General features: G+C 49.2%; 3 protein-coding genes across 7 annotated transcripts in view; all 3 read right to left on the bottom strand.

Annotated features, from left to right (window-relative positions):
* Positions 1-1,704: 1,704 nt before the first annotated feature.
* LOC104066883 (alpha-1-acid glycoprotein-like) lies at positions 1,705-7,761 on the bottom strand. Its single transcript, XM_009569566.2, has 6 exons — positions 7,440-7,761; positions 6,770-6,912; positions 5,989-6,062; positions 5,094-5,204; positions 4,056-4,159; positions 1,705-2,025 (listed from the first exon to the last, which is right to left on the bottom strand). The coding sequence occupies exons 1-6, from the start codon at positions 7,542-7,544 to the stop codon at positions 1,849-1,851; spliced, it is 714 nt and encodes a 237-aa protein (XP_009567861.2). The 5' UTR covers positions 7,545-7,761; the 3' UTR covers positions 1,705-1,848.
* Positions 7,762-8,531: 770 nt separating this feature from the next.
* Positions 8,532-11,055, bottom strand: LOC104066882 (alpha-1-acid glycoprotein 1). The gene is made up of 6 exons (XM_009569565.2): positions 10,897-11,055; positions 10,111-10,253; positions 9,816-9,886; positions 9,406-9,507; positions 9,058-9,158; positions 8,532-8,905 (listed from the first exon to the last, which is right to left on the bottom strand). Exons 1-6 carry the CDS (start codon positions 11,005-11,007, stop codon positions 8,840-8,842), a joined length of 594 nt encoding a protein of 197 aa, XP_009567860.2. The 5' UTR covers positions 11,008-11,055; the 3' UTR covers positions 8,532-8,839.
* Positions 11,056-13,230: 2,175 nt separating this feature from the next.
* The window catches only part of COL27A1 (collagen type XXVII alpha 1 chain), a 213,406-nt gene continuing 202,805 nt past the window's right edge, over positions 13,231-23,831 (bottom strand). For all 5 annotated transcript variants that reach the window (XM_054084105.1, XM_054084104.1, XM_054084103.1 and 2 more), the window contains 12 exons: positions 22,350-22,403; positions 21,697-21,759; positions 21,163-21,216; positions 20,391-20,426; positions 19,397-19,414; positions 18,969-19,004; positions 18,608-18,634; positions 18,298-18,363; positions 17,743-17,911; positions 17,464-17,573; positions 15,807-16,025; positions 13,231-15,212 (listed from right to left, as the gene is read on the bottom strand). In XM_054084105.1, the coding sequence (XP_053940080.1) occupies positions 15,066-15,212; positions 15,807-16,025; positions 17,464-17,573; positions 17,743-17,911; positions 18,298-18,363; positions 18,608-18,634; positions 18,969-19,004; positions 19,397-19,414; positions 20,391-20,426; positions 21,163-21,216; positions 21,697-21,759; positions 22,350-22,403 (999 nt within the window). In that variant the 3' untranslated portion in view covers positions 13,231-15,065. The remainder of the gene's footprint in view (positions 15,213-15,806; positions 16,026-17,463; positions 17,574-17,742; positions 17,912-18,297; positions 18,364-18,607; positions 18,635-18,968; positions 19,005-19,396; positions 19,415-20,390; positions 20,427-21,162; positions 21,217-21,696; positions 21,760-22,349; positions 22,404-23,831) is intronic.

The following is a 23,831-nucleotide window of genomic DNA, read 5'->3' on the forward strand; positions in this document are numbered from 1 at the left end:
TGGCGATGGCAGTGATGAGTCAGGGCTGTTCAGGTACGGTTAACCTGTCTCCGGGTGCTGCTGGACTTTGCTCGTCTGTGCAGTATCCATAACTCCCTCTTCAAAGAAGTGAGTTTACCAGAAAGGCTGGAAAAAGCAGTGCAATTATGTCCTTGAAGGAACCTGGCTTATTGTGTTTTCAAAAGAAAGGCTTTGTATGATATTTTCTTAAATAAAAATCCCAGCCAGGAGCTATCCCGGAAGGTCATTCCGTAGCCATAACTGGTACTGCAAGTGGCCTCTGATTTGGTTACAAGATACCGCAAGGGCTGGACCGAATTTGTTGGTTCCTTATGCCTCAGACTGATTCAAGGCTTTTATTCGGCTATAAATCTAGTCATAAAGTCTGGATCCTTGTAATCTGAGCCATGGCTTCCCAGCAGTGTCAGCTTCGGTCAGCTGAGACACTTATCAACGCACCCTGGACTGCAGCACTCAAGGCTGCTGGCGGAATCTCCTCTTACACCGCTGCCCTCTCTTGCTCCTCGAGGCGGAGGATGTTTTGCGTCACAAGCTGGTGACGATGCGTCTGAAGCAAGGGCTGGGGAAGGATCTGTGCCCTTAGACCAGGAGGGAATCGGCTGTACTGGACCTTGTAAAACTCATATTTTTTTTTACTACAGGAATTGAGCCAAAGGCTCAACACTGAAATGCTGCCCAACAAACGGTGCCATACAGGGACAGGGCACCCTGATGCCACAGAGGGAGGAGCAGGACTCCACTGTGCTCCCTCCAGCTTTGCTCATTTTCTTCCTTTTTAAAGAAGAGAGATATTTTCAGTGCTTAATTACTAGGTTAGAGCTGAGACTGAATTACTTTTCAGACAGGCACCAAATGGGGTCTGTTCTTAAACTCCCTCTGCTTTTGCAGACACAGAGTGACAGTGCCTTCTTCCTTTGGGGCTGGGGGTGTGATGGGGGGAGACCTGAGGGCCCCGACAGTGCAGGGGGGGCACTAGGGGCACGGAGAGACATGGGAATCTTGGCACTGGAACCTTCTCACCTCTGGATTGCCAAGCTCAGTGGGAAATGAGGACACATGACCTGTTTCTCTTGAGAAGTAAAAATCCAGCCTGGGTTGCGTTATCAGAACCCCCTCCCTCTCTGGCAGGATAATATGTCCGCGTCCTCCTATTATGTTGCAAACCTTGCTGTGGATTAACATCGTGCAGAAGCTCTGGACCGGTTCAAAGGGTCTGGGCAGGAACATCTGCCCCAGATGGGCTACTCCTGGCTGTCAAGCTGCTCTCAAAAGAACTGGGTGGTTGCTTCTAGCTATGCACCCTCTTCCTCTCAGACTGTACAGCTGCGAAGTTTCCAGCTTTCTCTATATCCCAGCTACTCATCCAATGCTTCGCACACTCATTTAAAGTAGTTAATGATTGCCCTCTCCTGGTTAGCCCCTATTATTGCTTCATTTAAGCACTGCTTTTTTCAGCTGAGCTCTCTTGCAAGCTTGGTGCGAAGCTGAGCGCACTGAAAAAGCTTCTGCATATCACGTTGTCTTGCATCCCTCATTGCTTAAGACTGGCTTTCCCAGCGCCTGGTGGAATGACACACAAGGTGACTCGGGTGTTCTATTTCTTTTTGCAAGCCCTGTTTCCCATCTCTTCAGAATCCCTGCTCTCCGGCAGCTCAGCAACACAACACATCGGAGCAGAGAAAAACATTTATTGCTTAATGTGGCATCAGTTCCCCACGCTCCCAGGCTGGTGGGTACCCAGAGGGGGTGATGCTGTCACCATGGTGTCAATTCTCCACACTCCCAGGCTGGTGGGTACCCAGAGGGGGTGATGCTGTCACCATGGTGTCAATTCTCCACACTCCCAGGCTGGTGGGTACCCAGAGGAGGTGATGCTGTCACCATGGTGTCATTCCTCATGCTCCCAGGCTGGTAGTTACCCAGAGGGGACGATGCTGTGACCGCAGCCGCAGGCTCTGTGCGTGGGCTGTTTCCTTTTTTGATTTCTCCCACCTGACACAGCTCCTTCCAAAACAATAATGGGATAAGTGGAACCGTCAGTGCACCAGCAGGAGAGAAATTACTGAAGAAAGGAGTATTTTTCTTTCCCTTTTTTCTCTGAGTTGGAAGGGCTTGGAGAAGCTACCAGCTTCCCTCACTGCCCATCGCAGACGCTGCTTGCCCGGGCACGGAGCTGGTGCTGTTTTCCACCCATGTGCTGCAAGGAGGAAAGCAGGAGTCTGGAGCAAAGCTGCGCTGCACTGGGTGTCAGTAAGCACCCTCTGAAGGAAAGGGAGGTTCAAACTATTTGAGAAATAAGGAAAAAGCTTGCGTCACCCTGGCACTCAGAATTAGTGTGATTTCAATCCTGCCTCAGGCTGATATGAGCACGTTCCAGTCTCTGCCCGGGTGCTCTGTCGCATCAATCTTTCTCAGCCTGATGACAAAAGTCTCCAAAATCTGTTCTACCTTTATTTGTTTGGTTTCATTTTACTCCTCAGATGTGGTTTCTTGCCTCTCAGCTGCCAACACCCCCCAGGTGCTGCCCATTGCCTAAGTGGGGGAGGAGACCCTCCCGCCTCACCATGAGGGCTTCAACCTGTGCTTGGCCCCCGGCTCAGGTTCTCCTGAACCTGTGAGGAAGAGCCCTAAAAGAAGTATTTTGAGGCTGAGGGGGTTTCAGGGATTACACTGAGTCCAGTCTGGCAGCTTTGGGTGGATTTTTGGGCACCTCTGGAAGCTCCTGGTCTGAATGATCAAGTGGCCAAGACAGGAATGGATGGACGGGATGGGACAGGAAAAGGTAAGGTGTTTTTTTTTACCCCTACTTTGCAAAAGGAAGCCATTTGCGGGCCAGAAGAGCAAATCCCGATCTGAAAACTATCCGAGGGTTTCAAATGGTTGCAGCTTTGGCTAAAGTGGGGCTGTGCCTCACCCCAGGGCACCCACCCCTGTGCCCCTTCCTGCAGCTTGCAGGGTGACGGGTCTCTTCTTGGAGGGAGGGAGTGGTGATTAAAATCAGGAATTATGGGGCAAAATTCCCGTGCTTTATTTATCCCATCCCTAGTAGGGGGAGGCAGGCAGTTACTGTATTTCTTACTGGAGATGCTTGGGTGCAGGTATTTGCTTTGGGGAGTCTGGGGGGGTTCAATACAGGATGGGGGATGATGTGATTGAGAGCAGCCCTGCAGAGAAGGACTTGAGGGTGCTGAGTAACGAGAAGCTTGACATGAGCCGCAATGTGCGCTCACAGCCCAGAAGGGCAATCGTGTCCTGGGCTGCATCAAAAGAATCGTGGCCAGCAGGGCCAGGGAGGGGATTTTGCCTCTCTATTCCTCTCTTGTGAGATCTCATCTGGAGTATTGTGTCCAGTTCTGGAATCCCCAATATAAGAAGGAGATGGAGCTGTTGGAATGGGTCCAGAGGAGGCTACCAAAATGATCTGAGGGCTGGAGAACCTCCCCTACGAGGACAGGCTGAGAGAGTAGGGGTTGTTCAGCCTGGAGAAGAAAAGGCTCCAAGGAGACCTTATAGCAACCTTCTAGTACCTGAAGGGGCTACAAGAAAACTGGAGAGGGACTGTTTATGAAGTCTTGGGGTGATAGGATGAGGGGCAATGGGTGTAAACTGGAGAGGGGCAGATTTAGACTGGACATAAGGAAGAATTTTTTCACCATGAGAGTGGTGAGACACTGGAACAGGTTGCCCATAGAAGCTGTGGCTGCCCCATCTCTGGAGGTGTTCAAGGGCAGGTTGGATGGGGCTTGGGCAGCCTGATCCAGTGGGAGGTGTCCCTGCCCATGGCAGGGGGGTTGGAACTGGATGGGCTTTAAGGTCCCTTCCAACCCAAACTATTCTATGATTCCAAACCCCTGTTTCTGTTGAAGCAATCCTGTGTTTCCTTAGTCCTGTAAATAACTTCCACTGCCTTGACAGCCTCTCTCCAAACCCCCAGTATGGTGGCTGGAGCTCCAGCCCAGGGTCTCGGCAGCCCTGTCTGGGGTGGGGGCTGTGGTGCTCCGCTGCCCCTCGCCCACCTGCAAGCAGCCACGTACCGTTTTCCATGGTGCGTACACGATGTCCTCTTCCTTCAGCCCCAGGCACTTGACATGGTGCTCAAACTCTTCCCGCTGGGCTGTGCTTATGCTTAGGTTTCGGGCTATAAAAAGAGAAGCCAGGAGTTAAATCCAGGCTGGTGGCCTCAGCACAGCCCTTTGTGCTGCCTCCCTTTCCAGTGCTCCCACCAACGCTTGCTGTGGAGGTGATGTCTCTTATCCTGAATACCCCTGAACAAACCCCATCATTTCTGGTCCTGTCTACTTTAAGGGGTTGCAGGATAGTCTCATTCTCACGGGGAATCGGGAGGGACCAAGGCTGAATGTGGAGGTAGTTTTCTATACGTGTCTTCAAACTCTCTTAAGCAACTGCTTTGCAGCTTGGGAAGTTAATGGGAAGCCTTATCGAGGTCTAACATACTTCTTTATGGGGTTGTGGGTAGATCTGATCTGCTTTGCCTGTGCCTTTGCAAAGCCGTGTCCTCTGCCCTGGGAAGCAAGTACCGGAAAATCATGATTGGCATGAAAATATTGAGATTTCGCAATGATATCAATGCTGAATTGTATTTGCTTCCTGTTCTTTGAATAAGAAGGGTTTTGTCTTTAACTTGTGTCCTCCTGCTCTGCCAAGAGATTTAGGTTTTAATGCGATTTATAAATACTCTTGTGATCCTTGGGAAAAAAAGGAGAATCGCTGATTGTTGGCAAAATCAAGTTGCTGCGTGATTGTAGCCAGTGATTTTGTGTGTGTGTTTGGGTGTCCCATGATAGCTTTAAGATATTTTAAGCTGAAAGAGGGGAGATTTAGATAGATATTAGGAAGATTTTTTTGTCTCCTTTGAGGATGAGGAAGCCCTGGCGCAGGTTGCCCATGGAAATCCTGGCTGCCCCATCCCTGGAGGTGTTCCAGGCCAGGTTGAAGGGGGCTTTGAGCAACCGGATCCAGCGGGAGGTGTCATCGCCCATGGGGTGGGACGCAATGGACTTTAATGTCCCTTCCAACGCAAACCATTCTACTTTAATATGGAGTTTACGTACCGTAGAGATACAGCCCTAAATACGTCCTTTCCTTCTGCATGTGGTACCGGACCAGTAAAGTGTCTTCAGAGCTGAGGTTCATCAGCATCCCCACAGTTTGATGTGTCTTGGCTTCAAGAGAATGGAATTGGGGTTGAGAACAATATTCAGCTACTCGGTGCTGCAGCAGCAATAAAGCACAGCCTGGGTACAGGCAGCGCTCGTTGCCCCTGGGATCTGACGTGGCGCGAGTTGTTTGGCTCTGGCTTTATTCGTACTGTATTTCTTAAATGTGAGCCTGAGGTGTGAAGGATCCAAAGCCACCCAGATCCTGTCCTCGCTGTTGCGATGTACCGATTGCCGTGGCTCAGGCCGTGAGTGCGTCTGCCCGACCTCACAGCTCGGGGGGCTGTAAAACTGGGGAGAACCTGTGCCCTGCTTTGCAGCAATGCTGGCTTGGCCAGGTCAAACCTGTGGCTCCAGTGTTTGCAATTCCCACCCCAAACGGCTCATCTCCTTTCCTCAGTGAGGAGGAAATGATTTTAGACCTGAAATCTGCCCTGAATGCCACACTTCTTCTCCTGCCAAGGGATTGTGAAATAACTTTAGTAGTTTTCCTTCCTCGCAATGCCATGGGAGCAGGTTTGCTCCTTGCTCCTGGAACAAAGCAGTGGGTTCAAACGCATCTTGGTTATGGGGCTGTGACCCAGCATTTCATGGGTGATCCACGAGCAGGGGGTACTCCTGGCCCTGGGCAACTGGTTGGAGGCCACAAAGGCTTCATACAGACAAAGCGACCCAGGAATAAAACGTGTCAGAGGATGTAAAACATCTACACGAGCCCTTAGAGTGTCTCAATCCACCCAAAAAACCAGACTGGGTGATAAACCCGAGGGCTGCTCCGGCTGCTGCTCACCGTGCTTCACCAGGGTGGTGTTACCGACAGCGATTTCGAAGTAGGTGGAGTTGTTGGTGTGACATTGGTCCCCTCTGGGGAGAGAGAGAGAAGGGAAAGGGTATGATGTGGAGAAGGAGAGTGGAGACCCCTGTCACGGGCTGAAAAGGGCCAGCAAAGCTCTGGACTTGGTCCGAACACCACACATGGGGTGGGAACCCAAACGTGGGGTGGGAACCCAAACATGGGATGGGAACTTGGCCGTTCCAGCTCCTCTGCGGGGTTAACTGCTCTTGCTGTTATTATAAGTCTGCATATGTCTGACCTCCAGCTGTCTGGCTGAAGGGCTCCTTGCTGCTCAGATGTTTTCCACCCCAAAATAACCAAAGCTGCAAAGAGCCGCCTGTGTTGGCACAAAAAAGAAGTACATTCCCTTAAAATCTGACCCTGGGGGATATTTTGATGTGCGGCAGAGTTAACAGCCATGGAGAGGGGACCTCTGGGAAAGTCTCCTGCTCCAGAAGGGTCTTCTCCTTGCCTATGTCCTTCACACCTCCAGGGGTTGATGCCTGAGAGACCTCTGTGTCCTGCGAAATTTGCCTGAACGTGGGGACTGTTGAAATAAAGAAATGAAGAAGAGGTGAAAAAGAGAGGGAAGAGACTGCATGGAGCAGCCAGGAGAGACTCTCCTGGGGGAAAACTAGCCTGAAACTGTGCTCGTATCTGGTGTTGAAATGGCTGTGGGGGACTGCAAAAATTGTAAGGAGATGGACTGGGGAGAGAGACCCAAGAGTTGTCTTACGCAGCCACGCGATGGGTGATGAGCAGCGGCTGCTCACTGGTGTGGGGCTCCACGTGGAGTTGGCCGTTGTCGATGAGCAGCAACTCCAGGAGGTGCTGGGGGAACTGGGCAGCCCCAGCCACGTAGAGCCAAGTCCCCAGGAGCTGTGCGGAGAGAGGGGCAGGGCAGTGAGAGCTTTGGGGTTTGTAGGGGGGAGATTTGGGGAAGAGATTTCCACCTTCCCCCAGGCAAAACGGTTAATTTCGACCTCTCCTCTCTGTTAGTTCTCCCTCTTTCACTGGTAGCAATAAAATGAAAGCGGTGCAAACGTCAAAGTACGGGGAAGCTGCTGAATATGAAGATTGGGAAGCGGTGCCCAGTGTTGACCGCGAGCGCTCCTGCGCTGTGGAGCAGAGCCAGGACAGCCCTGCACTGCCGTGGGGGTTTTGCACCAAAACATCCAGCGAGCCTCCCTTGCTTTGATGTCATCTCTGGGATTTGCTGGGGGACCACGAGAAAACTGGATAAATTGATGGGTTTTGCAAAACAAACGTTTCCTGCTCGTTGCAGGTATGCTGGAGGGGCAAGAGAGGATTTCCCCCTTCCCATGGGACGGTGGGGCTCAGCAGAGCACCCACAAACTCATTGCAGAAGTGGGATGTGTCTCCCCTAAGGTTTGGGTCTCTCCTACCTTCGATGCTGTGGCGTTGTCCGGGCGCAGGGTTCCGCAGGGGAAGGCGGTGGTGGGGAGCAGAGCCGCGAGGCTGAGGATGGCGATGACCTCGACCGCGACCATGGCCAAAAGTGAGGAGCGAATGAACCCCTGGAAAGACGGACGCGCTTGCTCGTCCGTTTGCTTTTGTAGCCCTACAAGGGGGGATGGGATGGAAAGCTGACGGCTCTGTGGTGGTGACGCAACCAGCACCTTTTTGGGACAGCATCCAGAGCGGAGCCGTGTGCCCGGCACTGAGCTCGGCTCTTGCCTTGGCTTTGGCTGCTGGTGGCAAGCAGCAATAACTGGGTGCCGCTGATACGGTCGGAGGTGATGGGGGTGATACGCTTGCTGCATTTAAATCCCAAATCTGCTCTAAATTTGCCTGTTTTGTTCCCCATGAGCAGCCACCGCAGTTCCTTTGTGCTCTGTGAATGGGACACGGTGCAGGCCCTCACCCTGGTGCTCACTGGGGTGCAGAAGCCTGGGGGGGCTTCAAAAAGCCACGTCCCTCCTGGTCAGGAAGGTGTTTTCTCCTTCCTTGCCAAAACAGATCATAAAAATGAGGCTGAAAGGGCCCTGTGAGGTCACCCCCAGTGTGCTGGATGTGTCCTTGTGGTGGCGACTCCCCCGATCCCACCATCCCGATCCCATCCCTGTGCCTCTGGGCAGGGCAGGTGCTGCTCTTATGGCTTTATTTCTGTTTGCCTTTTCCTCTCCTCTCCCTGCATCCCTCCGTCTGGGTCTGGATGAGTTTTTTTTCCTGTATGCTCCCTCTTCCCTTGCTCAGAAACCCCTGGGAAGGTGTGATGCCCCCCTGTGTCACCTCACCCTGCTGTGAGTGGAGGCTTGTTGGATTTTGCTTTTGCTATTCAGGGTGGGATGTTTGGGCGCTGAAAGCTCCTTGGCTGGTTTGACTCATGGTGGAGGAGACCTGAGTTGGGTCAGTAGGGTTGTAGGTCTCCCAGTGGGCTTGGGGCTGACGAGTGGCTGGAGGGGACCTGTTGAGTAGGGTGGCCAGGAGAGATGGAGATGAACATCACCAATGAGCTTGACCCTGGTGTTTGTTTGTTTTCTTTTTCCTGGGCTTTTCATGCTCCTCAGCAGGTTTGGAGATGTGGCATTGCAGGCAGGGCAGGCAGGAGGGGGTCGTGCTCGCTCTCCCAGCAAACACGTGGCAGGAGGTTTTAATACCGGAGTTTATTTTTGGATTCTGGTGAGAGCACAGAAACTGGGTGTTTGGTCCAGGAGGGAAAAATGAAACCTCAATATAAAGTCCTGAGGCTGAGCTGAGTCCAACCGGGGTCAACAGGCAGAGGTGTCCTCATGGAGATGCTGGATGAGGATGGGGATGGAGCTGCTGATACGGCCCATGGGGGTTATTCCAGCTGCTGCTTCTCTGTGTCACCTTCTTCTGTCTTCTCCCCAGGCAGGGGACAAGCCTCCTGCAGGAGAGGAGCAGAGTGGCCATTGGTGCCTTATCGCCCTCAAACTGCCCCAAGAGGCAGGAATGAAGAGGGGGGAGATGGGCTGCAGGGGGCAACCAATCTTGCATCCCACCCAGGACTCCTCTCCCACCCTGGGGAGGGGTTCAGACCTTTTCGGAGGTGAAGAACATCTCTTCCTCAGTGAAGCCCAGGCAGTGCATTTGCGCTCTGATCTCCTCCATCTGCTCCTTGCTCACATTGGGTGTCCGTGCTACCAGAGAAATGGGATGGTAAAAGGAGGAGGGGAAAAAAAAAATAGAGAATTTTAGGGCATGGTTTTCTTCTTGATGGTCCCCATGGTGTGGATGGGGAGCTCATCGCCTGCTTGCCCCTATCTTTCCCCTCTTGGGGGTGGAAGGAGCTTTTTGCCCTGGCTGTGAGGGCTGGGTATGCCTCTATCCATCAATGCATCTCCAGGTAGAGATGTGTCTCGTGGATCCAGGACAGCATTCACTCACCTGAGATGCTCAGACCTGAGTACTTGTCATGGAGTATATTCAGGATCAGCACGTCCTTGTCGCTTTGGATCACTTTGGCCATGCTACTGACCTGGTCATCGACTGAAAGGCATGAGGAGAGCAGAGTCCCCCACTGTGAGCTTCACCCGATGCCGGGGCTCAGCCCAGGCACAGCTGGTGGTGCCACAGGGGCTTCTCATCCCTTTTCCCCTGGAGAATTGTCCTGGTGGGACCCGGTTGGGTCGCACAAGGCTTCTGTACCGATTGCACGGGATGGGGAAAATTTGTTCCCCCCCCCCTCCAAACATGTTTTCAGGTGTAAAATAGCCTTGGGAGGCTCAGGGGGCCAAATACTGGGGGGGAACAAAAGCAGGAAGGTGCTGGGTGTGGGTGCAACGCCAGGGCTTTACCGTGAACCAGGGTGGAATTGTGCAAGATGACCTGGATCTTGCTGTTGTTCTTCACCACGCACGTTTCATTCCTGTGGGGAGTAGAAGTCAGATGATGCAAACACCCCTCCAAACTTCCCCAGCCAAGCCTAAGGTATTTAGAACTTGAACCAGGCTGCAGAGCTTAAATGAATTTGGCATAGCTGCTCTCCAGCCCCCAGTTTATGAGAATGTTTCAGCCTGGAGGGTGGTACCAGTGGTGGAAATGCCCCCAGGGATGGGGCAGCCAGGTGAGGGGGCAAATCCCCTTCCTTACACTCTCATGATTTCGGTGACGTTGAGCTCATCCTCGTGGTTGCTGTGAGAGATGATAAAAGCCGCATATTTCAATGTCTTCAGCTCTTCCAGGTGAGGTGGGTACTTGGAGGCACCGCTGATGTAGATCCACAGTCCCAGGATCTTTGGAGAAGAGGGGAGCAGGGAAGGATTGGTCCCTAAGGGCTGCGCTGGGTTTGCCCGGAGGCACCATTTGAGTCAAAGTGAACATTCTGTCCCACTCTCCCGCAGCACCCCTGGTAGGTGACCATCCCAGCAGGATCCAGGCTGGCTGGAGGCTCTTGGTTTTGTCCCCTCCCTGCTAAAGCAATATTCCAGCTCCCAGGATGGCCAGCGGTTGTGTTTCTCCTTCTCTGTGCTCGGCTCTCATTGCTTTCCTCTCATTAAACATCCCCAAGAGACTAAATACTGCTTATCCACTGAAGGGTTTTGTGAATGGAGACTGATGACCCAAATCCCCGTCACCTGAAGGACTTAAAATAGAGCAGTGAAGCACTGGGGATGGTGCTGCCCAGCCTGGTTTGCATGGAGGGATGGAAGCAAGAGCCTCTCAGAAGCCTCTACTCATGAATTTATGAGTGCAGAGCTGCAAGGCTTCTCCCTGTCCCCATGCTCTTGGATTTTTCCCGGAAAAATAAGCATGGAGAGGCAGTGAGAGAAGAGTCAAGCCGTTGATGAGGTTCATAAGCTCCTCCCGCACCCCTAACTGCTAGTGATGCTGATAGGAACGGTGAGGATGAACGCCCTGGCTGAGGGTAGGGCTTACCTGAGGGATGGTGGAATTGTCGAAGGTGACTGGGACGAGCGGGGCGCAGCTGGGGGCCTCGTCGGCGAGGGCGAGCGGCAGCCCCAGGAGGAGGACGAGGGAGGCCAGCATTCTTAGGGTGACTGAGAAGAGGCTTCTGCTCTCTTTTGGTTTGACCTCATCTCTTATATAGAGCTGCCTGCGAAGCTGGCTGTCCCCAGCCCTGATGTGCTTGTTTAGAGGCTGGACTGTTTGCTCAGGCATGAAGCAATAGCAAGTGGGGGAAATAAAGCTTGCAAAAGCTTGGATTTCTCCAGCAGAAATGATTATGACAAAAAAAACAACCCCCAAACCAGCCCCCCTATTTCACCAGTGCAGGCTTTTGTTCTCAGAAACGGCAATTCATTTTGCGGGTGTGTGGCGAAGCGCTCGGTTGGCTCCAGGTGTGTTTGCGAGCGAGGCCTTTGGGACACCAAGTGACACCTGGACGTGGCTTTCCTCCACAGGGCAAACACATCTGCACGACCTGGCTCTGATGCTCAGTGAACACAGCAGAATTAGGCCCCCATATGAGCTCGGAACCCTCAACACAGGAAAGATTTAGACTTTAGGAGGCCATAAAACAGATCAGAGGAATGGAACACCTCTGCTCCGAGGGCAGGCTGAGAGAGGTGCGGTTGTTCAGCCTGGAGAAGAGAAAGCTCCAGATAGATCTCACAGCAGATTTCCAGTACTTGAATGGGGCTTGTAAGAAAGATGGGGACAGACCTTTTTAGTAGGTCTTTTTGCAATAGAGGTGACGGTTTTAAACTAAAAGGGGGTAGATTCAGACTAGAAATAAGGAAGACTTTAATGACAGTGGTGAGACACTGGCACAGCTTGTCCAGAGAGGTGGTAGAAGCCCCATCCCTGAAAATATTCAAGATCAGGTTGGATGGGGCTTTGAACGCTCCGATCTTGAAGATTTGCCTGCCTGGTGCAGGGGCTGGATGGGCTTTGAGAGTCCATTCCAACCCAAACTGTTCTACAGTTCTACGATAGGCTGCACCTTTTAAAACCAAACCAAAAACTCACCTTCCCTGCCCTGGTGGTAGAGCCAGCCCTCCCCCAGCAGCTTCTGGGCTCCCTTAAGCCATGAAATCTGGGTGAAATCTGGGTTTTCTTTGTCCTTTCTAGCTGAGCTCCCTGTATCGTGCTGGTGGCTTTTCTGTGCTTGCTGCTTGTGGTTTGTCTTGGCCCAACCTTGAAGCGATAAAGTGGCCTTTAGGCCGTGCATACTGGTGACGTAGAATCATAGAATCAGAGACATAACCAATTAATTCAAGTAATCTAAAATAACTGGTAGAGCCAGGGACTAGTTTAATAAATCCTGGTGTGGTATGAGGCAGGGAAACAACCAGAATGTCTCTCTTTAGGTCTCTTGTATCTCCACTTTTGGCCTCATAGGTACATGGATTTATTTATTAGATGTATTTGTTTTTCCCTCCGAACACAAAGCCGTGTTTCAGGACTGGCTGTCTCACGTGAGAGATGGTCAGCCCCAACCCAGCTGATTTGTTTGGTTTTTTTTAAGGTGGTGTCAAAGCTTTGCTGTTGCCCAGTGGCCCTGGGGAGGAGTGTCCCTTGTCCCCTCCTGCTGCGGCAGCGCTGCCGGGAAGGAGTGAGCAAACACGGTGCTGCCCCTTCCCGCTGCTCCTGATGCAATCCAGCCAGGGCAGCTCCCACCACATGGTGTAACGGGGTGTGTGGGGAAAACCCCTACATGCTTCCCTCCTGGCTCAAGCCCATGGCGGCCTCGCTGCCGTCATCAATGCGTGCGCCAGAGCCAGCCACGAGGATTTAGGCAGAGGGTTGGGCCAGGCAACGTCCTAAGCAAGAAGAAGTTGGGTTTCGAAGTCAACTTGGTAGGACTGAGATGTGATTTGGGTTTCGGCAATGAAAAAAAATTCAACTAGGCTCTTAATTTTTGTAATTTTGAACGTTTTGTTTTCTTACTCTGTGTCAGGATGGGGAAATGGATGAAGAATGGGCTGGTGGGTGTTGTACATTGGTGAGGAGCCATCAGGGTCTCAGCATCGTTATATGTTTCACCATGTGCTGAGGGCTGGGTGGGTTGTGGGGGACCGGCACCAGAGGAAGGAGTTTGGGGTGTGGGTTGGGATCCTCTGGACTGACATTGGCACCCGCAGCTATTTCTGTCCATCTTAGTTTCCCATGAAGAAGCAAAAAAACCCATACAAGTCCCATTTCATTGCCTCAGTTTTAAATATTTATTTAAAGTCAAAAAAAAGAAAAGAAAAGGGGAAAAAAAAAAAAGAAGCTTTAATGAGAACAAATGGTAACTCCAGACTCAAGAAAACACACAAAACCGATGACAAGAGGATGAGAAAGGGAGAAACGTGGGAGTGTGTGCATGGGAAGGCAGCAAGCGGGTGATGGATGAGCGATGGTGAGTTGGGCCTGGGGTGCGGGGTGAGGTATGTCTGAGCAGAGGCAGGGCTGCGTGCAGGGTGAGGTATTTCGGACAGACCTTGTTAACCTTTTCCGATGGTTTTTTGGAAACCAACCAGCAGGCAGTAGTAAAAAAAAAAAAAAAAAAAGAGTACACAAAGAGAGACACATATTTTTTTTTTTTTTCCTCAAAAAAATAAAATCCATAGTCCATGTGAGACATGAAAACTCCAAACAGGCACTGAAGCGTTTTTGATACAGTACAGCTCTGATTACATCAATATTATTCCTTATATAGAATTAAAGATTACCATAATTATCCTCTTTAAAAAAAAAAAAACATCCTCCAAATTTACATACAGAGACTAAATTTCTACAAAACTTAACAAAACAAAACCCCTCCAAGCCCAGCTGGGTTCTGACACAAGGTACCATCATATCAGTCTCGGCAGAGGGGCCAGACAGAAGTGTTGCAGAGCTGGGTTTAAATATGAGCTTAGACCAGGGAATCACTGCCCACACGGACATGTGGCCAATGCGATTACAGCAAAACTGTTACAGGACAACCGACTCGAAAATAGCTCTCTGAGGCTCAGTGCTTCCAGATGAGCTGTATCCCTCATTCCCCTCCCAAAGCAGTGAAGTGCTGATTAACCGAAAAAAAAAAATAAAAAAGCAAATTTGTTTTTAAAATATCCTGTAAGTTGTTTTGGACCCGGTTTGAGCTGTTGCACACAATTGACATCCACGGCGATTAAAGGATCCCTGTAAAGGTGACTGTTTCTCTGATTTAGCTGTCGATCGTAACCTCCTCTCTTCCTAGAGAGATGGTCCTATGGGCTTTTTTTTTGGGTCTGTGGCGAGACACTGTAGCACCTTCACAACCTTAAATAAAGTCATATATATAAAATAACACACTTTTTTAAGAGCACCAGAGATTTCACAGTGAGAGGTAGAAACAAATCAGACGAGCCCATCCTCTCTCTATTTTAGCACCAATCTCTTCCTCTCTCCTCCTTCCATCCCCCCTCTTGGCTTCGGGACTCTCCCCTACTCCAACACCATGCATGAGAAGGGATGTTGAATAAACTCACCCATGGAAGGAGGAACTTAGTTTTTTTTTTTGTGTTTTTTTTTTTCTTTTTCTTTTTGCTTTAAATAATATAATATATATATTTTGTTTCTTCTAATATTGCACATCAAAATGCTTCCTGTACACAGAGCAGCCAGACTCGACTTGCAGCTCCGCCTGGGAGACCTGATGCAGCACGTGGCCATCCAGAAGGTGACAAGCTCTGAGAGGGAAGCTCTATCTTTTTAATTACTTGTCAATGGAAAGAACATTTGGTAACTCAGGAACTAGGTAAGACAAATTGGGGTAGGGTGGAGGAAACCACAGGCTGCAAGTTGCTTGAGGTTTCTCTCAAACGTTTTCTTTGGTCATGGAAAAAGCTTTGTGTGTGGAACTGCTTGCAACATCTAGTCCCCTGATCCCTTTTCACTGTTCGCGTCCCGACTGCTACCCGCTTCCCCTACGTCCTTTGTTATTCCTCCTTTCAACAATCTGCTGATTTCAGTAGATCACGGGTTCTTTGAGACCTTGAGCCAAAGGCTAGAGCAAGAGTTGACCCAAAAGATACAGCCCAGCTGTCCTTGCTGCAGAGAGGTGGGAGAGCCTGTGCTAAGGCATCGGCCAAACACGGGGTCAAAGCCTCGGAGCCCAGTTTCAATGGCTTTGTTCAAAGGAAGCACACGGGGCCGACCTCGAGGTGATATTGCTTTCCTGGCTCGGATGGGGGAAGGTTGTAGATGTTGACAATTGGCAGCTGCTGAGGGTCCTGCGTCCGAAAGGAAAAGAGAGTCCGATGCCAGCGTCCATCCTTGATCTGTGCAGGGAGGAGGGAAAGACAGAAAAAGCTGTTTAACCAGGGTATTAATCCTACTGGAAAGGAACGCTTGTTGCTAAGGTATAAGCCTGAAAAGCCCTGCATGAGACGAGGGGCTGTCCTTTAGGCTGAGCAGGTCTGGAGAGAGGCTTAGAAAGCATTTTGGGGGACCCTTTATCCAGGCTGAGCTGATGGAAATGGAAAGGGCATTGCCAAACACAACCCCCCATTACGAAGAACCTGAAATGCAGATGCATGGTAAATGGTTTGGTGTGGCATCAGGCAAGAGCCAAGACCACCACTTCCAGGTGGCAATTCCCCCTTTTCCCCCCCTTGCTGCTATATGTGATATGTAACTTCGGAATTTAATTTAATTTGTAATTTAATAACAGGAATTTCCCCTATTTGAAGGTGAACTACCTAACAGGAGCTGCTATAGCACCCTGGACTGGAAAATCCAAGTGGTGAACAGGTGAACTAGATCCTTCTCCCCTTTTAGAGGGGGAATAAGCAGCACAAGTCTAACTCGAACCTTGTTCTGTGACTTCAGCCTGGCATTTCTCTCCACCTCTCCCCTCTTACGCAGCAACTTACCTTGCAATCATCAGCTGCCACTTCTGGCCTGAGCTGTCCCTCTGCCTCAAACATCTGCCCATTCCAGGCCCTGAACCGCACGGCTTTTTCCGAAGGTTTCTCAGATGAGCCTTCCCGCCAGACGGAGGTATTCAGGCAGTGGATGGTGATGTGCTGCACCACCTCTGAGCTCAGGAGGCGGAGGAAGTTCATCTGGACTCTTCCGATGTCAAAATCCAGCTGTGAAGGTGACAGAAATGTTAGGGCAAACTCCTGCAAGGAGGCTGGATGGGGCTGGTGGCATGGTTAGTGCAAGATGTGACAGCAACGGTGGTGCCCCTGCTCTGCTTAGGTCTGGAGATGGCCATGCATGGATGTCCAAGCTCAGAACTGGGTCTGGTATCAGTGTGGGCACATGGGCTGGATGCCAAGTTCATCTGGAAAGTTTTTGTGGGGACACAGCTGGTCATTTATTTTTCAGAACAAACTGACAGGTCCTTAAGTATGAGGAAAATAATGTAAACTTTAATTCAATACAAGCTTCTGCAAAGCAGCAGGTTCTCGTTCATCTGCAGATAAATCCAGTTATTGTTACTGGTACTTGTGGTACAGGTGCTTCCTCAAGAAAAATTCTGTAGCATTAAATTTACTGGAAACTTGTATGTTCCATAGAATCTTAGAATGGTTTGGGTCTGAAGCCCATCCAGTTCCACCCCCTGCCATGGGCAGGGACACCTCCCACTGGATCAGGGCTCCAAGTGCCATCCAACACCTTGAACACCTCCAGGGATGGGGCAGCTACTTCTCTGGGCAACCTGGGCCAGGGCCTCCCCACCCTCACAAGAAAACATTTCTTCATAATATCTGATGTAAATCTCCTCTCTTTCAGCTTAAAGTCATTTCCCTTTATCCTGTCCCTGCACTTTCTGATCAAGAGCCCCTCCCCAGCTTTCCTAGAGCCCTTTCAGTACTGGAAGCTGCTCTAAGGTCTCCTCGGAGCCTCCTCTTCTCCAGGCTGAACAACCTCAACTCTCTCAGCCTGCAGTAGTACGGCAGGTGCTCCAGCCCTCGGATCATCTCCATGGCCTCCTCTGGACTCACTCCAACAGCTCCATGTCCTTCCAGTGTTGAGGACTCCAGAGCTGAACACAGGGCTCCGGGTGGGGTCTCACCAGAGCAGAGCAGAGGGGCACAATCCCCTCCCTCACCCTGCTGCTTATACTTCTTTGGAAGCAGCCCAGGATATGGTTGGCTTTCTGGTCTGCGAGCACACATTGCTGGCTCGCGTTGAGTTCCTCGTATTTAAGCTGACCTCACTTTTGCAAGTGGCAGGAAAACAAAACGCAAGAGTGACATGAACATAAGTGAATTCAACAAAGCATTTGGGAGCAGCATGTTTGCAAAATTACTGGCCTCTGCTAAGGTTATGGGTCAATCAAACATCGCTAGAACAGTATTGCTTTGTCTTTACAAGAGTCTATAACTATATATATATTTTCTTTTTTAACTTCATGGGAGAAGTTCTGAATGTTACAGCTGCACCAGTTGCATCTCGAGGAGAAACCAGTGTGCTGTGTCATAGTGGTCACCGTCCAGTGTCCTGGAACTACGCATCCCTGGGTAAATATTTCATAATAGTAGTATGGGAAATGCCACGCTGAGGTTAAGAAGTGTGTACCTTGGAGACGGTGATAGGGCTGAGACAGGTCTGCCCACCGTTGGTGAAGTTACAGATGACCTGTATAGTGTCCGAGGAACAGCCAAGATTTGGGTCAATCCAGTAGGTACCTGAAAAAACAGGGGATTTGGGGATTAATGAGGGCACCTAAAATTTTCTGTGACTGAGAAAAGGAAAGTTTTGATTTCTTCATTACTGGTCCCGGGGAAAGAGGCCTGTTTGGGCCATTTGAAAATGCCCTATGGAGGACACAGCCTTTGCAAACTCAGGGCTTCCTACCATCGTTCATCTTCTGTTCACAGTTCATGAGGTCGCGACAGATGCGTGCAGGGTTTTCCTTGGTTCCCAGGGGTCTTTTTATGCTCTGAATGAGGTTGCTGAGGTAGTGTAGAGTCTTAAAGATCTCCCCTCCGTGGTCCAGCATGAGAAGGTCTGGATGTTGATAACCCTGGGGAGAACAGGAGGCAAAGTCAGGTGTGCCTTGGGGGCACCTGGGGCTGTAACCACAAGGGTTTCAGGTTTATCTGTGGGCCAAAGACAGGCCATGCTGGTTGGGTTCGAGTGAGCTGCAGCCCTTGCAATGTCCTGAACAGGACATCTTTGAAGCGCTGGCAGTGTCATGGTGCAAAGTCTGAATCTTCACAAACAAGTAACACCACAGAACCACATCCTTTAACTGCATCTTGGAACAACTGCGGCTATTCCATGAGAACAGCAAGAAATCAGAGCTTTGTGTGTATAAACTTCAAGCACACAGAAAGAATAAACAGCACTGTGGCTATTCCCAGCCTCCAGTTCCAGGAAAGACCAGTGAGTTCAGAAATACTCTCATACCTCTGTCTTGAGCGCCGTGTTTGAGTCAACTAGTGTCCGGAAAGCTGCCCCAAAGCCATCTTGTTGCTAGTGTGAAGTGAAAAAGACGGTGACTGAGGTTGTTAGAAGTTAAAAATGCCCTGGTGTAAGCAAATGCTTCTTGGTCTAGGGCTGCAATTCAAGCATTGCTTTGCTAACACAGCATATCTCTTGCTGGACCTGAGTGTGTGCCTCCAGGATCCCAGCAGGTCTTTGTGGATGTCCCATCAGCACCTTGGCTCTGCAGGACTTATTATCATCATTAGCAAATGTACAGAAAATGGCAACTTACAAACGAGGTTGGAATTCCTGGTAGTCCCTAGAAATCAAAGCAAAAAAAGGGGCATCAGCCAGAAAGATGGGCCATTGCTATTGCAAAGATGTTCATTCACTTCCTTTGGAAATCCTCTTCCCCCGGGAGCCCCTTAATGCCGATGAGTGAGAGAAGCAACAATGCTGTCTCTATAAAATACTTGGAGATGGTTTAGACTGAAGAGCAAGAAACACTGGTCCATTCACACACACATTTTTGCATACGGGGAATGGGGCTAAGCTATAATTTCCAGTGAGTGAACAGTCCCTCTGGAGAGCATCACAGCAATAATTTTAGCTTCTTTCAGTAAAGCCTTTGAACTCTTTCCACATATACGTACCGGAGGGCCAGGGTGTCCTCGTGGGCCTGGAGGACCCTAAAGAGAGAGTGGCATCAGTTAGTGAAACGTCTCTGGTTTGTATTTCCATTTCTTGCGGTTGTCAAAAGCATGAGTCTGTTCCCTGCTGAAATCCCCTAGATTTTTGACATTTTCCAGCATGTTTTCCCTCAAACCCTTCTGGAGACAGGAGGTGGCCCCATTTTGTCCATCTCCTAACTTTGGGTGCACCTGTCTGCACCTGGTCCATTCCTACTTCACCTCTTGTTTCCAGTCTTTAGCTCATTAACTATCATTAGTGTCATATCCCCACGCACTTATCACATTCCCTATAAGCACAATTACCCATCCCCCAATTTTACACTTGCTAAAAGCAACTACTCTACTTGGATAAAAGATATTATTCAGAAAAACTGATTTCAACTACTTACCCTTGGACCTTGCAGACCCTGTGGGCAGAAAAAAGGGGGGAAAAAAAGGGGAAGAAGCTGTCAGAACGTGCTCATTAATAAAGCAAAAATGCTTGGCACAGCAAGATGCTGTTCCCAACGTGCCTTAAGCAAGGATTGGGTGCTGCACTGGAAGGACAGTGAAAAACGAGGCTCAACAACATCCACCAACAGTAGAAAGGTTATTGCAGCAAAGGGTGTTGATGGCTCCAGCACCTCTGGGGCTCAGATCCCCACCAGCACACTGTCCTCTGCTGTGCCCACGAAGGCGGAAAGTGGTGAGCAAGAAGAAACAAGGACAGCACCCTGGCTTGTTAGAAATGTGCACTGGGATTTTTAGTATGAGAGTTCTTTTTTTAAGGGTCCTGGTGGGCACAGGATGGTACCAGAGCTCCCAGCAACACCCACTATCACTAAAGGAAGCAACCCAGAGAGCGAGGGAACCTGTGTTATGGGTAGCAAGGAGGATGAACAACGTGTACCCAGTATACCTGACGTATCCACTGTATGGTGAGAATACCAATAAGCTATGAGAAGGCCTAGAAACCCATCAGAGCCTCTGCAAGACGTGGACCAGAGGTGAGAAGGTGTCCTAGCACTGCTCCCTGAGCTATGAGGGCACTTGGGCAATGCTTCCACTTAGGTCCTGTGACCGTGGCAGGGACAAACTGTAGCTTTTTAAGCTGCCGTTCACTGTTTGTTCCTGAAGACACCACAGTCATCTGTAAAGCATCAGCTTTTGCTGTGTAATTGGGTTAAGTAAATGAAAATATTAATAGTGGGTGTATAGGTGTGCACGTGGATGCGTGTGTACGCATGCATAGATGAGTATGCCTTGCCCTTGTGGGACCCTGACGACACCACACTGAGCCAGAGCCCAAGCGGATGCCCTGGAGCTCAGTGTGACCCTCGGCTGCCCAAAGAGAGGGGCCCTTTTAATGGCAGGATACACCCAGGGGCGCGGGTCAGCACTTACCATTTCTCCGCGGCTGCCTTTGTCTCCCTTGGGCCCCTGTTAAAGCACATGAGGCGGCTGTCAGTGAGTGCTAGCAAGCTGCACTGCCGGGATGCACTGTCACCCAGAAGCTCCTTGCAAGGACCCAAATACACCTCTAGACAAATCAGCTCAGGTTGTTGTGTTGGCTCATCCATCCCAAGGCAAAAAAATAGCCAATGTGGGATGTTTTAGCCCCGTCTAAGTTCAACTTACTGGTTTTCATCTCTGCCAGCAGCAGCCTCTGTACTGAATGCTGAGTAACTTTATGCTCTTTTTTTTTTCTTACAAAACACTGACCTGAACTTTAGTCTGTGTTCAGCGCCTTTAGCGTTTTCAGACAGGCAGGGATTTTCAACACTTCCCAGAATCAAGCTGTTCTCAGTTTACAGTTATCAGGGTGGTTTTTATCCCCTGTTGTGTTTTTTGCTCCCCTCCTAGGTCAAATCCTTTGGAAAACCTGGCAGCTTGCTTTTGAAAACCTGCAATAATATTTGTGGCTTCTAGTTTGAGCCAATCTATCAGAAAATTGCACTTAGGTAGAGGTACTCCTCACTTTTAAGATAATAATTTCCCTGCAACTGTCTATGCAGCCGGAGACTAAACCTGTACTTCTCTCAAGCTCTTCTTAAGACCATTTTATTTCCCTCGTTACAACAAGACAAGCCGTTACTTATGCTGGCCTCAAGCATTTTGGATCTCAAATGCTACACTCTTCTAAAAAATACAGGCAGAAAAAAAAGCAGATACTTACTGGGCTTCCCGTGGGACCCTGAATGCCAAGCGGACCAATAATTCCTTCTTTTCCCTGGAAAAGAAAAGATATGCGTAAGCCATTCCATGGGAATGACAGTCGCTTTTATCACAGCAGACTCAGTAAAGACACAAAACCTTTTTGCTGCTTTTCAGCAATGTGATTGCGGTATTCGCTGTAGCTGAAATAAAAAAAACCTGTTTCAAAATGCAAGTCCAAAGACACAACCCCTCACAGTTTGGTTGTCACAATCCACGTAAAACCTCAGAAATTCCAGAAACATTTCAGTCTAGCTGGAGTGGTCCTTGTGGCACTCATTGCTCCATGACTCTTTCCAAGGCAGAAGACCTGTGCACACATGGTTACCTACAGATGTGTTTGGGTGGCTCAGAGGCGGTACCACGGCTGTGGTTTGTCCGTCAGGCACGCGGTGAACAGCGCACTGTGCTCCTTATAGCACCCTGTAGCCTCACAAAAATAGATGGAGGAAGGAAGAAAATCCTCCTAAACCCAACAAACTGAAAAACCACTCACCATGAGACCGGGCGGCCCACGTGGTCCCTGAATGCCTTTGAAACCAAGGTCTCCTGGGGGGCCCTGCAAGCAAAAATGAGATGCCAGGTCCCCTAAATAAACACACTTCATGTTTATGCCCCTTGTTTACAGCTTTGCTGCGAGGACAGAGATGCTGCCTCTTGTATTTTGGAGTATGAAGGTTTAATTTTTAAAAAATTCACTTCCCACTCCTGTTTTGCAAACCCTTTACTTTCTACAGAAAACAAACTGGTCCCCTCCTTCATCAGAAAAATTATATACTGGTAAAAACGAGTCTAAATTTCAAGTCAAGGCTCTCAATAGTAAGAACACATATCAATGTCTCAAGTACAGACTGATGCTGGAAATATGAGTGTCTGAAAAATATTCAGGTGGGGAAATATGCTCTGAAGTCTATAGGACAGCCCTTTTCCCACTGCCACCTTCCAGTTTTAACAGGAATAAGTTTCAACAAAGCATAATTAAATGTACGCTCATTTAACAAATGAAGATGTATAAACTAACGAAAGTTGGAATCACAATTCAATTTCAATAGTTTCTGTGGAGCTACTAATAAAGTATTTGTAACGTGTATGCATTGTCTGTCCCCAGTAGGCACTTGAAAGCCAACTGGTCACAAACCAGCCTCTTACCTTTGGCCCAAACAGGCCCGCGATCCCTGGAAATCCTGCCTCGCCAAAGTCTCCCTGGAAATAACAGCCATGACAAATACAAGAACAAAGAACAACAGTCAGTTCACATTGAACGCTGGTTACTTGAAGATGCACCAAGAGTTCAGCAGCTTCAGCGAAAGAGAAGCCCATTAGTATTCTTCAGTCTAAACAGGACTGATGAGAAAGAAGTGTGAAAGAAAACTGAAGGAGGAATTACAGAAACATCAAGCTAGAAGCAACTCCAGAAGTTCTCATAGATTACTTGGATCTCATAGACTAAGTCTTTTTGCCCTCTAAATAGGAGGCACACCTACACTATTTCTAGCAGATGCTTTCTAGCTTGGACCATAGCCAACAGAAGCAGGATGTAGACACCATCTACTCTTAGACTGATCTTAGAAATTCATGCTAAAAAGCAGCCTCAAAGCCCTTTAAAACAAGCTCTTCTTTTGTTTCTAATACCAACTGGACCTACTAAGGATAGTTTCAAACTATGCTCATTCAAGCTGTCAAAAAAAGCACGTGTTCTGACAACACAACCTCCCGCTCAAACCCAAGAAAACCATGCATATCCTCTAATTCTTTTCTTATTCCACCCTGCAGGGATTTTTGCTCAATTTCATAAGAAAAAATAATAATAAAATATTTGGAAGGCCATCAAACTTGGATTAGCACATAACATGCAGTCTAAGAATGAAAAACCCCACACTGGGTAGCATGTCCTTACATAAACACCCTCCTTTCACCACGTTTGAGATGTACGTCCTCTGATATTTCTGGGCTTCTCAGATGTCAAAATGTGAAATGATTCAATGTTAGAAAAAATAGGTCAAAAACATACACCAGATGATTCATCCCCAGTCTGAGGAACATCAGAGATGGAAAAGGCTTGTTTGGACTCTCGGCAGGACTGTGTGACCTATGCTGGATTGTATTTTATGGGATGTTTTACAATGTCTTGTTCAGCCCAGTTGTAAATGACTCAAGCGATGGGGTTTCCACCACCTCTATTACGAGGCTATTCCAGAGTCAATCTAGAGACCTCACTGTTAGGAAGTCTTTCCTGCCATGGGAGTGAGAAACTGCTTGGCAAGAAAGGGCTTGGTTGGACTTGGTGGAGCATAAGAAACTTTCTAAGGATACTAACTGATTTCAGTGCCTATTTATGGATTCTAGAAAGCAAAACTGCTACTAATGAAGGACTAAGGTCTTTCCTGCCTCAGGAGAACAGACCTAGCCCTCCTTCTAGAGGGCTTTTTGGCTAAAGTAAATGGGAAATCAGAGGATTTAAATGCCATGGAGTCATCTCAGCCCTGGCAACCTGAGCACTAGTCATGCAGCCAGGTATGCAACAGCAACACTGGGTATATGAACCTGCCACTTGTGCGCAGAAGAGGTAAAGAGATGTCGTGGTGTTGGCTACTATCCGCTTGAATACTGCCATCACAGGGTTTTATATAA

Source organism: Cuculus canorus, chromosome 19 (assembly GCF_017976375.1).
Source record: "Cuculus canorus isolate bCucCan1 chromosome 19, bCucCan1.pri, whole genome shotgun sequence".
Lineage (NCBI taxonomy): Eukaryota > Metazoa > Chordata > Aves > Cuculiformes > Cuculidae > Cuculus > Cuculus canorus.